Raw genomic sequence first — 18,377 nt, 5'->3', positions numbered from 1 at the left:
CAGCTAATCTGTATCAGCAGATTCTGTTTACTTTTATAGACCCTTTTGAACCACACCCATAGATAACTGGTGACTCAGTTTCATGCTCACCTATTAGAACTTATTCAGGCAATCACTTTTAGCCAGCCCTGACAGGCAGTGTCTGCTAAATACTGATTAACTTGCAGTTTGTATTTATGGTTGAAGTTATACTCAAACCCGGTCCGGAAAACGGCGGGGAAGGAGGAGGGCCGCCTTGTGAACCTGCTCCCGAGCCTGGTGAAACTCCCTGTTAATAGGTCCAGGCAACGTGCGACTGAGGAGGTCGTCCGGACGGACTGCCTGCCCCTCTTCCGCGGCCGGGTGACCCTGGAGAGGGAGCATATAGTGTCCACGGGCACACTCGAGGCCTTCCGTGCTCGGTGGGCATCGCATGGGGTGGAGTGCTTTAGCGGCAATTATTAAAGTGCACTTTAATTTGATGTTCTTAAGTTTCTGTTGATCTTTGTTTCATTTGGGCAGTGCAGTGCCCCTGTCACGAGCGGCCCTTTTAATTTGTCCCTTAGTTTGTTTTATTTTGTCTGATTGGCTGAACCCCAAAAGAGTAAAGTTAAATTCAGAGGACGCGATCTACCGGCCGGGCAGCACCTGAACAGGAATGCAAAACGGCTGGTAGATGCTGGGTGAAGCCTCCCGCGGGCTTCCCAACAGCCAGTACATCTCACAAGATCAATCCAGACGTTACAAGGCATTGCAATCAGGATCCCGCCCACAATGGTCATGACTAAGTCCAGCGACCTTTTTTTATTAAATATAGAATACCCAATTAATTTTTTCCAATTAAGGTGCAATTTAGTGTGGCCAATCCACCTAGCCTGCATATCTTTGGGTTGTGAGGGCGAAATCCATGCAAACACGGGAAGATGCATGGGTGGCCAGGGATAGGGCAGCGTGGCCCCCTGGCTCTCCCCCTGGAACGCTGGCAGCCTGGCTCTGCCATGGTGCCCTGGTGGCACCGCAAAGCCAGCAGGAGCACTGCCAGGGTTGCAGTGCCAGGGTGCCCAGATGCCCACCTGTCACTGCCAATGGTCACGACCTGGGGAACCATGCCCACGAAAGGAGGTTGGAGGGGGAGGGTATGGAGGTTGGGGGGGTGCAGGGCGATATGAAGGGGCCTCCAGAAGGTTGGGGGTCCTGAAAGGGGCCCTCAGTGACCCCGTAGCGGGATGTCATCACTTTGGTGGAAGGGGTGGGGGGTTATGCCCATGTGTGGGGGGAGGGGGTTGGGGTGGCATTGTCTATGGGAAGGGGAAACCAAAACAGAGATCGAGGCACCCTTTCAAAATAATGGCCGGTTCTCTGAGGAGCGGGTCTGGCCCAGTCCAGTGATGAAAATAATTCTATGTGTGGGCGAGATGGGGTGGTTAGTTCTGTGTGTGGGCGAGATCGGGTGATTAGGTAGTGGTGGGGGGTACTCGCCGACAGAGCCCGTGGGAAACTCCCAGCAAACCCCGCCACAAATGACAAAATTAGAAACTTTTCCGTTCGATCGTACCCAGCAAGGTGAACTAAATTTCAGTTTGACACTACTTGCCCTTTATTATTTAACAGAGTGCCCAACTTGCATCAAATTCCTAACCTTTCATATTGTTCATATTTCACTCTCCTTTGTATAGTTCTCTGGTTTGATGTTCTCCAGCACAATTCTGGTGCTATCTAACGTCATGTTCCTTTTCTTCCAGATGGAGATGCTTCGACGTTCCTCCATCTTTGCTGCTGAAGTGATGGAGGTTTTTGACCGCTCTCCCCCCGATAAAGAGCTTATTTCTCAAGCCAAAGCGCTGTGTCGAGATTACATCCACTCCCGCCTGATCCGAGCTGGTATCGTCTGGAGTAAACCAGAGACGGCGGTGTCGGGTCCAGCAAGCAAACTTACTGAGGTTTCCGCCGCACTCCTTCACCTGGGTAAGTTGACCAAATGCAGGGACACAGAAGAATTAGAAGGAAAGTAATTGAGTCACAGTGGTGGAAATGGGAAGAATCGTGGGGAGCGAGAGTTGGATGGTGAGAATTGGGATGAGAAAGGAATGGAGGAAGGTGTGGTGATATACATCACTGTAAATACACAAGGGGTTAATGTAAATACACATAGACTAGATAGACACTAGAGGGAGCACCAGAGACATGACACACAGACATTCAACCAATGGGTCAGTAAGATAGAACACGACCAATGGACATTCACGATACACACAGAGGTGACACTACCACAGGGGGGTATTACACCAACCCATATAAAAGGACACAGCACACATGACCTTCCTCTTTCCAGTGGAGACTCTCAGTGAGTATACAGGGTTGATTTGAAACACTTCACACCCACCACGTGGATTGTAGCAGACTGGTTCGTTAGTCTGAGTAGCTATAGTAGGATTAACAGGAGAGTCAAATCCAAGTAGGAGAATTGTTAACAGTTTAATAAATGTGTTAAAGCTATTTCCAAGTCTGAACCTTCCTTTGTCGGAGTGCACATCAAGGAAGCAGCTTATGCTACGTCAAGAGCATAACAAAACAGAAGGCATGATAGAAATTGAGTTGTGGATGGGGGATTACAAATAATAAATGAACTCCAGTCAGAAAAGCAATGCAAATTTATCATGCCTGCAGCTGATAGTAAACTACGGAAGGTTTTGGGATTATAGACAAAGCAGTTGCAATTTCCAGGGACCTCTACAATATTTCCAATTGGAAATGGCAGCTCGGGTTGCTTCGGGCTGTTTCTCTGAAGTAGCGATCAATAAAACAAACAGAATGCGGCAGTACAGAATATATTTTGTGATCTGATGTGCTGACAATGCGGGCTTTGCCACTTGGCAGCGTTAATCCGAAACTTGAGTGGTGTTGATTTTTAAACCTTTTAAAATGAAGGTTCCCGGGGCAGTTTGAGCCCAAATTTCCAATGCGTGCTCCCCCTCCGCTGCTGGCAATCCCCAGCAACGCACACTTGTAACATTCCCTACTGTAAAGTCAGGAAAGTAAGAGCACGAAGCCACCCAGTCAAGAGAAAAGATGAAATAAACTATTTTTAAAGAGGGGATACTGATAGGAAAGGTCTTTACAGATGGATAGAAGATAGTATGTGGAAAGGAAGTGACTAATCTCAGGCATTATCTCAAGTTAAACCCCATAACTGCAGAAAAGGTAACGTAAGCACAAAATAGTAAAAGGCAAGTGCGAGGCTGGTAGCAGGAAGTTTTAATTCACACACACTGATAATAGAAGGGACAGTAGTGGGGCAAAAACGTAAATATTCAAGAGTAATTTGGATGCTGTGGTTTTGAGACCATGGGGCATTGCTGCCTCACGGCGCCATGGACCTGGGTGGCTGCGTGGAGTTTGCACGTTCTCCCCGTGTCTGCGTGGGTTTCCTCCGGGTACTCCGGTTTCCTCGCACAGTCCAAAGATGTGCAGGTTAGGTGGGGTCACAGGGATAAGGTGGGGTTGTTGGCCGAGGTAGAACGATCTTTCGTGGGGTCGGTGCAGACTTGGTAAGCTGAATGGCCTCCTTGTGCACCTTTGGCATTCTATGGTGGAGCAGATGAACCCCAGTCTATGCTGTGGGATCTTGGAAAGGTTAAAGAGAAGGGAAAATATCTTTACTGATTTTTTTTTCTAGGTTCCTGACTCAGGATTGTCACCGCAGATTCTGGTGACAAACTTGGATTGCCAACGTAGAATCATAGAATTTACAGTGCAGAAGGAGGCCATTCAGCCCATCAAGACTGCACCGGCCCCTGGAAAGAGCACCCTACTTAAGCCCACACCTCCACCCTATCCCTGTAACCCAGTAATCCCACCTAACCTTTTTTTTTGGACACTAAGGGCAATTTATCATGGCCAAACCACCTAACCAGCTGTCATGTGAGAGTACCTTTAAGAAATGGGTGTTTATAAATGGGTGTGTATATAAATATCTGTAGTGAGAGTACCTTTAAGAATTGGGTATTTATTACTGCAGTGATGTCAGAGAGTGGGTGGAGCTGGGCTGTCTGTCAGCTTTTTACTTTAGTTTTAGGCTATTTGCTGCAGGGTGTGTTTTAGTTTCGATTTCAGAGCTGGATAGCTGCAGTCACAGCCAGAAGGTGCATGAATCTCTCTGTAATCTAAAGACTGTAAATCGATCCTGGTGATTTAAAACTAATAACAGTAGTGACTTTTTTAAGACTTACGGATGTTAAAAGGAAATCTTAAAGGATTACTTAGCGTTGTATTCTTTGGGGGTTGTATTTGAATTAATGATTGCTAAGATGTTCACTGTATGTTTTAAAAAGGTTAACTTGAGTTCATAGAATAAACATTGTTTTGCTTAAAAAATACTTTTCCATTTCTGCTGTACCACATCTGTAGAGTGGGCCATGTGCTCCCCATACCACAATCTATTAAAAGTTGTGGGTCAGGTGAACTTCATGATACACTTTGGGGTTCTCTAAACCCTGGCCCATAACACCCACATATCTTTGGATTGTGGGAGGAAACCGGAACACCCAGAGGAAACCCACACAGACACAGGGAAAACGTGCAGACAGTGACCCTAGCCGGGAATCAAATCTGGGACCCTGGAGCTGTGAAGTCAACTGTGCTAACCACTGTGCTACTGTGCTGCCCAACATGTGGCTCTGAAGAGGGGGGGGGATGCAGGTCAATCTTCCATTCCTCTGAATGCCTAATCTCGGGTCTATAGGCACATTATTTGGGGGAGGAGCGGGGGTGGAAAATCTGATGAGGAAGTCTACACTGGTTGCATAAGTGCACTTCCTTCTAGCTGACTCATGCACAGTGATTTGTTTCACAATAGAGCAAATAGAATCAGATAGTACTGACGGAGGAGGGCACTTGATCCATTGTGTCCACACGACCCAAATAACCCTGCTCCCCTGCTCTTTCCACTCCAAATGTCTCCTTTCAAATATTTATCTAATTACTTTTTGAAAGTTATGTTTGAATCTGCTTCTATCATGCACTGCAAATCATAATAACTCGCTGTGTGAATGGATTTTTTTGCCTCAGTTTCAGAAATTTTATTCCAGGTTTCTTGCATTTTCAAAAACCTTTCTCTGTTCGTCCTGTTTCAACTTTGGCTTTTGATCTCTTTGGATTAAAATTGATTCAGCCCAGCCACCAATTATTCTTAAAGACTCTTCCTCAGGATTTTTCCCAATGCTTGCTTTTGCTCTGGCAAGCCCATATAACAAGAGAGTTGAGGTGCACCAGCCTCTAGCAGCTCCAAAAGTCTGATTTCCCACCCCAACCATCAGCTCCCCCTTACATGGAGGGCTGAGGGATCATCATGGGGACCTCGCCCAACTGCCAAAGCCCTTCCTTCCTTCCACCAATGTGAGCAAGCATCAGCTGCACGGGCAGGTAGATGTGGAGAAGCATTCCCAAGGCACCCTTGTAGATTGGGTTCACTCTGGCGCTCAGGCCTGAGGCCTACCATTTTTACAAATAGAAAATGCTGGAAAAGCATAAAGTCAGTGAGCACCTGAAAGAGGAAGAGAGTTAGATGTACTGAATACCACTCTTCATCGGAGTAAGCACAGTGAAGCTGAAAATCTTTCTTTATAGAACTGACCAAAATAAAGTAGAACAAGGAACACTTATCTCAGTGCCATGAAGGGGCTTGCCAATCTCTGGTGTGGTGACCCACTCAAAGACCCTAATCTATACGGCTGCAGAATTGTACAGCACAGAAAAAGGCCATTCAGCCCATCATGTCTATCCTGTATGAGATGCTGACTAAGATTCACTGCATTTTTAATTATCTTCTGTTGTTGGTACAAGTTCCCAGAATTTTGATTTTCCTTCTTGATTCACCAATTTCTTGATACGCCTAAGATGTTGATCTAAAAATAATAATTCCCCAATGTCCTCTGACCCGCATTGGAATTTCAACTGATTTCAGTCAGTTGAAGGCCAAGTGTGGACATGTACGGCGCAATCCTCTACATTTGTGAGACTCTAACTCGAGCTGTGGGTGCTGACTTTGTGCAAAACCAGAAAACGGGTTTTACAAACCATTTTACCTCTCTCCACATGAAAATAAGGAAGGGGAGGGTAGAGATCCCCCCCCCCCCGAATTGTCTCCAACATTATAAAGCAGCAAAACCCACTGTGATGAGACAGCTGCATGTCATCAGGACGCGCCACAAAACATTAAAGCTGTCTGAGGCCCTGGTGTGCCAAATCAAGAAGAATCTCAGGAATTTGAATGTTTGCTTCTTTTGGAATATACAGAGCAGCTGTTCCCATAGTCAAAGGAGGTGGAATTAGTGCTAAGCCCCAGCCGAGAATGGGTGAATCAGTGGCTTGTTTACACCTCAGCTGTGCTTATTCTCCCGCGCAGATCCCCCTGCAGAAACACATTGGCAGGCAGCAAGAGCTTTGTCTCGAGCTTTTGCAGCTAAAACTAGCCAATGCATCATCATATTCCCTGTTCACCATGCACCCTCAAGAAAAGAAGACTTGCATTTATATAAGCATATGTCATGACCCCAGTGTAATATCCTGCATGGGGGCCTATGGAGTGGGAATGCTTGTCTTCCCTTGCCCAGTACAAGCTCCTCCCCCCAGGGGGTGGTGTATCTCAGTTACCTAGAGCAGTGGATCTCAAACTATCTGATGTGGCATACCGGCAGCTTTTTTTTCAATGTGCCAGGGACCGGTGCCGGAACCTTGGAACCCCCCCCCCCACCCCCCCCCCCCCCCCCTCGAGGACAGAGCTTGGACCCCCCCCCCCACTCCGCACGGCCCGAGGACGCAACCCCCCCCCCTCAGCACGGCCCGAGGACGCAAACCCCCCCCCCAGCACGGCCCGAGGACACAGCACCCCCCCAGCACGGCCCGAGGACGCAACCCCCCCTCAGCACGGCCCGAGGACTCAACCCCCCCCCCCCAGCACGGCCCGAGGACGCAACCCCCCCCCCAGCACGGCCCGAGGACGCAACCCCCCCTCAGCACGGCCCGAGGACGCAACCCCCCCTCAGCACGGCCCGAGGACGCAACCCCCCCAGCATGGCCCGAGGACGCAACCCCCCCCCCCCCGCTCAGCACGAGGACGGAACCTTGGAACCCCCCCGCCCCAGCTCAGCACTCACCTTTGCGCTGTATCATGTGTGAAAGTGTTTCTTTTCTGGGAGTACTCCACGTACCGGCAGACGACGGCTCACGTACCGGCACCGGTACGCGTACCACACTTTGAGAAGCACTGACCTAGAGTATATATGGTCGGCCAGGAAGGTACTGACCAGAGATGTACCTGGTAGGGGTCTACTAGGAGTGTAAATATAATGTTTGTAAATAAAACTTTGTTCTTATTTTTACTTAGTTTGGACTCCCGCGTCCTTATTAAACACAGGAGTGTTTCACAGCAATTGGGGTACTTTAGAAGTGTAGTTCCTGTTGTAATATAGGAAACATGGGAGCCCATTTGTGCACAGCAAGCTCCCACAAACAGCAGTTACGATGATGACCAACTAATCTTTTTCAGTGATGTTGGTTGGAGGGAGTAAATATCGGCCAGGACAATGGGGAGCACTCATCTTCCCTTGCCGAGTACAAGCTCCTCCTCCCAGGGGGCGGGGTATCTCAGTTACCTAGAGGTTGGCCAGTAAGGTAAAAATGGTGCCCTGGGATCTTTTATGTCAAGTTGGCAGGATAGGCAGCGCTTTGATTCAATGCATCGTTCAAAGGGCAGCACTTGGAGCATTATCCTAGATTTTTATTTTCAGGTTCTTGGGGCCCAACTCAAATCCTTCTGACTTGTAGGCAAGAGAGCTACTAACTGCAGCACAAGGTGCTGCTGAGGGATAGGCCAGATCCTTTGCGCTAACTCAACCAACATGGATACCATCTGCTCATATCTTACTCCATGCCGGCAGAAGTAAATTTGGCAGATAGTTGAAATACAAGTTTAATCCTCTAATTATGAATTTGGTCACCGAGCTAAAGGTTTCTGACTGAGGTTTTCCTTTGGTGACAGTGGGGTGGGGGGGGGGGGGGGGGGGGGGGGGGGGAGGAGGGGGCGTGGCTTTGGCTTGGAGGCAGGTGAGGTGAAACAGCAGAAACAGTGAATTGTAGAGAGGGTGACCTAGTGGCAGTGCCACTGAACCAGTGGGCGGCATGGTACCGCAGTGGTTGGCACTGTTGCTTCACAGCACCAGGGTCCCAGGTTCGATTCCTGGCTTGGGTCACTGTCTGTGCGGAGTTCTTCCCGTGACTGTGTGGGTTTCCTCCGGGTGCTCCAGTTTCCCCCCACAAGTCCCGAAAGACATGCTGTTAGGTAATTTGGACATTCTGAATTCTCCCTCAGTGCACTGGAACAAGCTCCGGAGAGTGGAGACTAGGGATTGCCACAGTAATTTCATTGCAGTGTCAATGTAAGCCTACTTGTGCCAATAATAAACATTATTATTATTAACCAGAGGCCCAGGTGAATTATCTGGGGACGTGGGTTCAAGTCCCAGCAAGGCACTTGGTCCAGTTAGGATTGCTTTCCTCCAGATAAGGAGTTGTGATGCAAACTGTTTCCTCTGACATCTGGTGTTCTTGTGATTGTCCTGGTGAGTGGGAGGTGAAAAACATCAATGAAATGTCTTGTTTCAGCAACACTCAAATTGAATAGACTTCTAAATAGAGTATTGAGGTAGAATCGTCAAAGCTGTGTGTATAAATGAAGATGCACCTTCCACAAAGTGAATCCACCATTAATTTATTACACTGTGCTCCCAGAACCTTCATTTGCTATGCAGTGCAGGTTTGGAGGAACAATAGTGCCACTGAGGCAGTGAGAATCAGTTCTGGTACAGTGACGGAAAAATGAAAATGGCTTATTGTCACGAGTAGGCTTCAATGAAGTTACTGTGAAAAGCCCCTAGTCGCCACATTCCGGCGCCTGTCCGGGGAGGCTGGTACGGGAATCGAACCGTGCTGCTGGCCTGCTTGGTCTGCTTGAAAAGCCAGCGATTTAGCCCAGTGAGCTAAACCAACCCCTCATGCCTGCACCTTGTACCTCCAAGGGAGGGGTGGATGCACAAAGTAAAAGACAGCAGCAGTTTCAAGTGGGCAGGGTAACATTTTGTAACACTCACACAGCAGCCGGTAGATCGAGCATTAGAAAACTGGTGAAATACATGCCCTGATTAAGGAGCAAAAACACAGAAACAACTGCAGCAAAAATCAGAGTTGCTTCCAACTTTCCATTCTTGTAGCTATAATGAACCCTTTAAATAGCCTGGAAATGGCTGTCTGCCAGCATGTATTGCTCTTGGTTTTGGAACTGAAACCTGTACCCAACGATTATAGCTATCAGGGGAGATTGAATAAGTTTATTTTCTCTAGAAAAGATAAGGCAGAGGGGGATAACCCGATATTGGTCTTTAAGATTAGGAAATTAAATTGATAGGGTGAGCGCAGAGAAGATGTTTCCGCGTGTGGGGGAGAATAAAAGTAGAGGATATAAATAAGATTGTCACCAATGAGTTCAATCGGGAACTTGGGCGAAGTGATCCTGAGAGTGGTTAGAATGTGGAACTTGCTACTACAGGGGGTTGTTGAGGTGAATAGCATCGACTAATTTAAGGGGAATTTAGGTAAGCACGTGAGAGGGGAGGTAAAGTAAGATGGGAGAAGGCATAAACCCTTACAGTTGGGCTGGATGGCCTGTTTTTGTTCTGTTTAATTCTATGTGGTGATATAGAGGAAAATGGCATTTGGTTCATACTTAGGGTGTTTTCCCCTGATTTGTATAAAATGAAGCTCCCTGCTGTTTTCAACGGGAGCACTTGGAACTTAAATCAATTTGTAAATTGTCGGACAGCTAAAGTTAGTTGACAGCTTGATCTTTATACAATTATAGTCTCACTATGCCCCATTTTAAGATGTGCACGGAGCTGTAGCAGGATAGAAGTCACCTCGATTTGACCATTTGCAAGGATTCTGTCATCATTCCTTAACTGCACAGCACTTTTATTCCCACCAAGGTGGAGGGTCAACCAAGGCAGTGATTCCCAACCAGTGTGCTGTGTGCCATGAAGGCCGCCGATAAGATACAAAAGGATTCACCATTCACATGAGTAAACTAAAACTAACATTTGTTTTCAATTCCGTGGTTGGCATCTCCAAGTCCCAAGGAACCTTGGGCCTCCTAGAACATAGAACATAGAACATAGAACAGTACAGCACAGAACAGGCCCTTCGGCCCTCAATGTTGTGCCGAGCCATGATCACCCTACTCAAACCCACGTATCCACCCTATACCCGTAACCCAACAACCCCCCCCCCCTTAACCTTACTTTTTTTTTAGGACACTACAGGCAATTTAGCATGGCCAATCCACCTAACCCGCACATCTTTGGACTGTGGGAGGAAACCGGAGCACCCACGGGGAGGAAATGCAGACTCCGCACAGACAGTGACCCAGCCGGGAATCAAACCTGGGACCCTGGAGCTGTGAAGCATTTATGCTAACCACCATGCTACCCTGCTGCCCTGCTGCTCCTGTGCAAGTGCCCGCTCGGAAAGGCCCACAAATGTGCGGTTCAGATTTTTAAAATGTTGGTCAGACCCATGCCCAAGAGGCCAGAGGTTCCTCAGACCTTGGGGATGACAATCACCAAGCTGAAGACTCAGGCCCCAAAGTGCAAAAGCCCTGGCAGAAGTGAGGGAGACAGGGAGAGGTCAAAAGAAACCAGGGACTAGGGAGAAATAAAAAAAAAGAAAGCTCCCGGTAACAGAAGAAGACCGGAGTACAAAACAGGAGCCAATAAAGCTAACAAAGGAAGTCATGGAACAGACCGTAATTGAAGTCAGCTGGGGGGGAGCGGCATGGTGGCACAGTGGTTAGCACTGCTGCCTCATGGTGCCGAGGATCCGGGTTGGATCCCGGCCCCGGGTCACTGCCCGTGCAGAGTTTGCACATTCTCCCCGTTTCTGCACAGGTCTCACCCCCACAGCCCAAGGATGTGCCGGGTAGGTGGATTGGCCATGCCAAATTGCTCCTTCATTGGAAAAATTTGTTTTCAAAAAAGTAGGTCAGCTTGGGAGAAGCCCTAATAGATGAAGTGACCTCAAAAGAAGCCCTGAAGATCTGAATAGGCAACGGAAGGTTAGTAACCGCATGCTGCCTGGCATTAGGGCAAGAATGCACTTTTGGAGCTGTAGTGTTCAGCTTGGCACTGCCGAAGAGCTGAAATTGTGCTTGGAAATTGATGCTTGAGGGCATTTATTGTGCAGTGCGGTGTGTTTTACCACAGTTTGCCCATGGATATGCTCTTGAGGAGAAGTAAAGAATCCCGCTGTGAGCCAGATTTGACTGAAAGAACATAACATCAGGAGACAAACCCGAGGTTCATACCCAGACAGGGCAGCGACACCCACTTGGCCTTTGGTATTTTGAAAAATGAATGAAATGAAATGAAAATCGCCTATTGTCACAAGTAGGCTTCAAATGAAGTAACTGTGAAAAGCCCCTAGTCGCCACATTCCGGCGCCTGTTCGGGAAGGCTGGTATGGGAATTGAACCGTGCTGCTAGCCTGCCTTGGTCTGCTTTCAAAACCAGCGATTTAGCCCTGTGCTAAACCAGCCCCTTGTCTCTTGTCCTGTCCCAGCACGGTAGCATTGTGGATAGCACAATCGCTTCACAGCTCCAGGGTCCCAGGTTCGATTCCGGCTTGGGTCACTGTCTGTGCGGAGTCTGCACATCCTCCCCGTGTGTGTGTGGGTTTCCTCCGGGTGCTCCGGTTTCCTCCCACAGTTCAAAGATGTGCAGGTTAGGTGGATTGGCCATGATAAATTGCCCTTAGAGTCCAAAATTGCCCTTAGTGTTGGGTGGGGCTACTGGGTTATAGGGTTATGGGGATAGGGTGGAGTTGTTGACCTTGGGTAGGGTGCTCTTTCCAAGAGCCGGTGCAGACGCGATGGGCTGAACGGCCTCCTTCTGCACTGTAAATTCTATGATTCTATGATTTGGAGGAGGAAGCTCTCAAACGCTGCTATGTTGCCAAGTAAGTTGAGGCGCCATTTCAAGACAAAACACCGTTCCCCTGCAAGAATATACAATATCTCAAGTCCCTGAGAGCAAAACTCAAAACAAAATCAACATATCATGGAGTGTGAGTGGGTTTCAAATAAAGGCGAGTTACGGGCTGGCTGAGCTCATAGCGAAATCAAAGAAACTGCACACCATTGCCGAAACCCAAATTCTGCCGGCGTGGAAAGCTATTGTGAAAATAATGTTGGGAGCTGATGCTGCCAAAGATATCAACAAAGTTCCTCTTTCTGACCATATAATCAAACGACGCATTGACAAATTGCCAGTTGATATTAACAAGTGCTTCAGGGGAAATTAGAAATGGCTGGAAAATTTGCCCTACAGAGTGATGATTCTGCAGCTCTGAACCAATGTCAGGTATGTTGATAGAGATTTATCAAAGGGAATTTCTTTTTTTTTTGCAAAGAATTACCCAGTCACGCAAACCGACGGCAAATCTTTTGCATCATAACTGCTTATCTGCTTATAATGTTTATGGATTCTATAACATGCTGAAAGAGTTCTGGGCTCGGCATGAATTGGCGCACAGAGATTTTATGTGATTATTGGTGTGCTAAGCTTGCATATCTTTCAGATATATTCAGCCATCTGAATGAGCTGAATGTAAGGGAAGAATGAGACCATTCTGACTGCCGCAGATAAACTTCAAAGCTCCAAAATCAAAACTGGGCCTTAGGCAGGAATAAAAAATGGCATTCATGCAGAGTACCTCTAGACACATTCTGGTTGTTTGTGGGACAAGACTATTCATCTATTCCAGATCACACGATAGCAAAACTCTTACTACTTCCCACACCTACTTGTTCTCAACACTGGCTCATGTAAAAAAACAAAAGGGAGAACATCAGTGGAGCAAGACCTGCAAGTTGCCCTGTCATCTCTCCAGATCCAAGAGACTGTGCTCACAAGTAAAATTTGTCGGTATGATGCTGCGCAGAGTATTTATATCATTTATAAACTTTCAAATTTAGAAATGCAGACTTAAGAACTGCAAACAATTTAAATCTTTAATGGGAAGCATTTTTAAATTGTGTACGCCATGGCCAGTCGTTGCGATTCAATTTTCCTGCTGGCAGTGCACCCCCACCAGCGGGTTTCACGGCGGAGTGGGGTGGTTACAATGAGAAATACCATTGACAGTCGGCAGGAAGATCCCGCCACCAGCGAATGGTGCACAGCCGAGAAACACGTGGCTGGCGGACGAGAGAATCCCACCTCACGTATTTCATGTACAACTGGTGATTGTTGTGTTATGCTTCTTCGTGTAGCATAAGGTGCTTCCTTGATGTATGCTCTGACAAAGGATGGTTCAGACTTGGAGATAGATTTAACACATTTATTGAACAGTTAACAATTATCCTACTTGAGTTCGATTCTTCTGATAATCTTGCGATAGTAACTCAGTCTAACTAACCAGTCTACTCTAAGCCATGTGGTGGGTGTGATGCTTCTGATCTGCCCATGTCCTTCTCTCTAAGTGTCGCCTGTGGAAAGAGAAAGAGCATGTGTGTCCTGTCCTTTTATATGGGTTGCCCTCTTGTGGTAGTGTCACCTCTGGGTGTCTTGACTGCCCATTGGTCATGTCCTATTCTATGTGTTCATCAGCTGTATGTCTGTATGTCATGATGTCTCTGGTGCTCCATCTAGCATTTACATTAACCCCTTGTGTATTTACAGTGATGCATATCACCACAATTGTAATTGTAAACTTAAATTCATGAAAATTGTACCAACAGGTGGCTTGTTGTGTTTTTAGGTGATTGTAGAGGTAAAGGACTTGGTTTAATGGCCACGCTGCGGCCAAAAAGCAGGTCACAGTGGCGCAGCGCAGCCGATAGAGACCGAGAGACCCTGCTCCTGAGATCTACTCGGCTCGCAACACCTCATGATATCTAATGTGATCTCGGGACTTTGCGACGTAAATCTTGCCCATTGTGGGCATATTAGAGCAAGGCAGCTAGTCTCTCTTTAATGGGCAGATTCCCAGTTACCTGAGGCGTCGGATCAATCTCCTTCGCCTCAGAGACCTTGGACAAGTGCCTTTCAGGGGCTGTTTTAGCTCACTCAGCTAAATCGCTGGCTTTTAAAGCAGGCCAGCAGCACGGTTCGCTTCCCGTACCAGCCTCCCCGGACAGGCGCCGGAATGTGGCGACTATGGGCTTTTCACAGTAACTTCATTGAAGCCTACTCGTGACAATAAGCGATTTTCATTTCATTTCAGTACTTGTCTCCACAAATGGGGATTAGATGAAAGGCACTCGTGGGGGTCTCCCAGAGGATTGGAGGACTCCAGGTGCATGCCCTTTGGGCAGGGTGGCACCCTGGCACTGCCAAGGTGCCCAGATGGCATGGCTGGCAGTTTGTGCATGGGCGCGATTGGTCTGGGGGTGCCCTGCGTGGGTGTTGGGAGGATGCGGGGGGAAGCTGGGAACCATTCCATGGTGTGTTGGGGCTTGCTTCGAAGGCCTCGGAGATCGGGAGGCTATTTAAAATGGTGGCCGAATTCGCGCTACGCTGGAGTTCTGCCAAGCGGAGCACCTCAGTACAAAACAGGGCTATGTGCGACCTTGGCCGCGCATTCTCTATTGCGGCCCCTCATCAAACGCGATAGCCTTGTGTTGTTTGGCGCTTAGAGAAACACACGGCTAAACGCATTTCCTATGGGACTTTGTTACCATTGAGTAAAATTGTGCCCACAGACATTTTCTCAATGACGGTTTGGTTGGAGAAACTAGATGTGCCTCAATTTTTTTTAATGGTATAAAGGTGTCCAGTGACATATGAAAGGTTGTGAACCAATTGCAAACAGGTGTTGAAGCATCCAAGCTGAAGCACTCCTGTGCCTGCTCAGTGAGCACAGCATCCACTTCAGCAACAGATAGTCCAGTTTTTACAGCAGTCTTCCATCTGTTTCAAATGATGCGGACACCATTAGCTGCTTCACAATGAAGGCAGTGTGGTTCCTTCCTGGAGAGCATGTCCTGATGCGCACAAATGATGTTTCTGCAGTCAGATAATACCTGAACATTAATTGAGCACAAACCATTTCCCTAAGGACATGGAGTTGGGATGAAGAGCCCTGACACTACAATATGCAATTCCTAGTCAGAGCTTTTGGCGTCCTGTGCAGCTGATGCTTTGAAGATTTAAATTTGATGGGCCGAATGGTCTTTTCACACTTGCTTCTAAAATGCAGAGGAAGAAAGCCTCTTATTTCCCAACAATTTTGTTTTTACTTCTCTGTGTTTACCAAAGAGTACTTAAGCCTCTCAATCTACCTAAGAGCAAATATAATTAAGCTCTAACTGGCCTCAAAATCCTCCTTAGAGCAATTACGCTATAACTGATCTCAGTGTTTCCAAGAGCAATTAAAAATAAAAACGCAGGGCAGCACGGTGGCCTAGTGGTTAGCACAACCGCCTCACGGCGCTGAGGTCCCAGGTTCAATCCCGGCTCTGGGTCACTGCCCGTGTGGAGTTTGCACATTCTCCCCGTGTCTGCGTGGGTTTCGCCCCCACAACCCAAAAATGTGCAGAGTAGGTGGATTGGCCACGCTAAATTGCCCCTTAATAGAAAAAAATAATTGGGTAATCTAAATTTATTTAAAAAAATAAAAAATAAAAAAATAAAAACGCAAACAGGAGCAATAAAAGACAATTTGGCCTCTCGGCCTCGCACTGCCATTCAACAATAATATGATGGCCTCCACGTTCCTGCCTGCCCCCACCCCATAGCCCTATACTACCCTCTGATCAAATATCTGTCGAGTTCAGCCCAATAACTCCCACTCTCCACTGCTCTCTGGGTAGTGAATTCCAAAGAATAACAACACAGAGATGACATGCCAAATGGCCTCTTTCTGTGCTGTATGATTCGAAGTGACAGTCAGGTCTAAGATCTAGATTCAGAGTTTCATATTGAGGAGGCAACTGCCAACCGAGTTTTTATCATAGAATTTACAGTGCAGAAGGAGGCCATTCGGCCCATCGAGTCTGCACCGGCTGTTGGAAAGAGCACCCTACCCAAGGTCAACACCTCCATCCTATCTCCATAACCCTATAACCCACCCAACACTAAGGGCAATTTTGGACACTAAGGGCAATTTATGATGGCCAATCCACCTAACCTGCGCATCTTTGGACTGTGGGAGGAAACTGGAGCACCCGGAGGAAACCCACGCACACACGGGGAGGATGTGCAGACTCCGCACAGACAGTGACCCAAGCCGGAATCGAACCTGGGATCCTGGAGCTGTGAAGCAATTGTGCTATCCACAATGCTACCGTGCTGCCCTTTATCTTATTCGATAGAGGGCTGTATTCTCCAGCGGCACGTCGTTCACTGACGGTGGAATTCTCTATTCCCTCGGGCTTGTCAATGGGATTTCCCACTGAAGCCGGCCCATGCCGTCAAGAACCCGTGGGCAGGGCTGCGCTGCCGGCGGGAAATGGAATCCCAACAACCGGAAAATTCCAGCCAGAATGTTTTTATAGAGTTCATAAAATTTACAGTGCAGAAGGATGGTATTCAGCCCATTGAGTCAGCACTGGCCCTTGGAAAGAGCCCCCTACTCAAACTCACACCTCCACCCTATCCCCGTAACCCAGTAACCTAATCCAACTATTTTGGACGCTTAAGGGGCAATTTAACATAACACCTAACCTGTGCATCTTTGGACTGTGGAAGGACACCGGAGCACCCGGAGGAAATCCACGCAGACAAGGGGAGAACGTGCAGACTCCACACAGACAGTAACCCGAGGCTGGGAATCGGCACTGGGACCCCTGGAGCTGTGAAGCTACTGTGCTAACCACTGTGCTACCATGCCGCCCAATTTTGCACCTCCATGTTTCTATGCTGAACAACCCCCACAAGAAAGCACATTCTGTTACTTTCCCCAATTTGAATGGAGCTCCAGGAACAGTGTTGCAAACCTTCACCAACAGATAGACTGTTCTGATAGTGACAGCTCAAATCACAATCATTCCTCTCATCCAAAAAGCAACACACCAATCAGCAGAATTTCTCTTTTTTTCTCTTTTTCTCTCTCTAGGTGACGAGTTGGAGTACATCAGACCAAATGTCTACAGGAACATCGCAAAGCAATTGAATATCTCGGTCAGTTCTGAAACCATTGTGTCAGACGCATTCCTGGCTGTTGCCACAGAGCTTTTCTCCGCAGGTAAATTCCAGAAATGTTAATTCAGTTGTGTATCTGACAAGTGGGAATGGGATGCTGCTCCCCAATGGTGTTATGCTGTTGAGCAACGTCTGTTCTATGTGCAAAACGTACATCACTAATCCTAGCTATTCCCAGAGATTTGTATCTTGTTTGTTTCGATTTATCTGTTTGTATGGATTTGCATTCCTGCTATTTATTCCCTGCAGTAATTTACGGAAGAGCACATTCAAGCAATCTGCTCCCAGACTCTGCCAATACTGAGGCGTGATGTAACTATAGAGCATCCCATGTGTTTGCACCAATCAATCTTTCCTTTCCTGTGGTGAAGTGACTTTTCTGCTTGGCACAGCTCCATCCAAAGTGGTAACTGACATGAGGAACTGGAGCTTAAGCAAAAGATGCCAGCTGAGAAGCAATATTTACCTATTTCTAATTTTTCACTCTATTTATCACTGCATTTCTGATCATTTAGTGTTTATCTTCTCTCCTTGGTTCCTTCATTGCTGCAGGTATCATTGTGTGTCACTTCGCCCTATAATTCAGGTAGAGGCTTGCCAATTCCATCGTGTACATTCATGAAATAGCTCTCAGTCTCCAGTCCAGATACTGTAATAATAATAATCGCTTTTTGTCACGAGTAGGCTTCAATTAAGTTACTGTGAAAAGCCCCTAGTCGCCACATTCCGGCGCCTGTTCGGGGAGGCTGGTACGGGAATTGAACCCGGGCTTCTGGCATTATTCTGCAGTGCAAGCCAGCTGTTTAGCCCACTGTGCTAAACCAGCCCCTTGTAAGAGATATGCCTGCTCCTGTCTTCATCGCACACTGGCTAGTGGAAATCTGAAACTTTCTAGCCCAAAAAACTGGTTAATGCCAGGCATCAATGAAAATTTCAAAACCGATATATTTTTGTTTGGTGAGAGTAGTCTGAAGTATAGAACCAAGGGGACGGATGGAGTTAAGATACAGATCAATCATGACCCAACTGAGTGGCTGAACAGCTAGGGTGGTTGATTGACTTCCTCATACTCCTATGTTACGCAATTACCACAGCATCTAAACACTCGTTAAAACAGTTACTTTATCTGATTAGCCCACGAGTGGCCATGTC

General features: G+C 47.4%; 1 protein-coding gene across 1 annotated transcript in view; it reads left to right on the top strand.

Moving 5' to 3' along the window:
• The window catches only part of boka (BCL2 family apoptosis regulator BOK a), a 76,128-nt gene that overhangs the window by 34,759 nt on the left and 22,992 nt on the right, over positions 1-18,377 (top strand). Inside the window, exons 2-3 of the mRNA XM_038815817.1 lie at positions 1,722-1,944; positions 17,140-17,268. Coding sequence (XP_038671745.1) covers positions 1,722-1,944; positions 17,140-17,268 — 352 coding nt within the window. The remainder of the gene's footprint in view (positions 1-1,721; positions 1,945-17,139; positions 17,269-18,377) is intronic.

Source organism: Scyliorhinus canicula, chromosome 13, assembly GCF_902713615.1.
Source record: "Scyliorhinus canicula chromosome 13, sScyCan1.1, whole genome shotgun sequence".
In the NCBI taxonomy this organism is placed as follows: Eukaryota; Metazoa; Chordata; class Chondrichthyes; order Carcharhiniformes; family Scyliorhinidae; genus Scyliorhinus; species Scyliorhinus canicula.
Note: the sequence above shows the minus strand (reverse complement) of the source record. Positions and strands in the feature narration are given on the sequence as shown.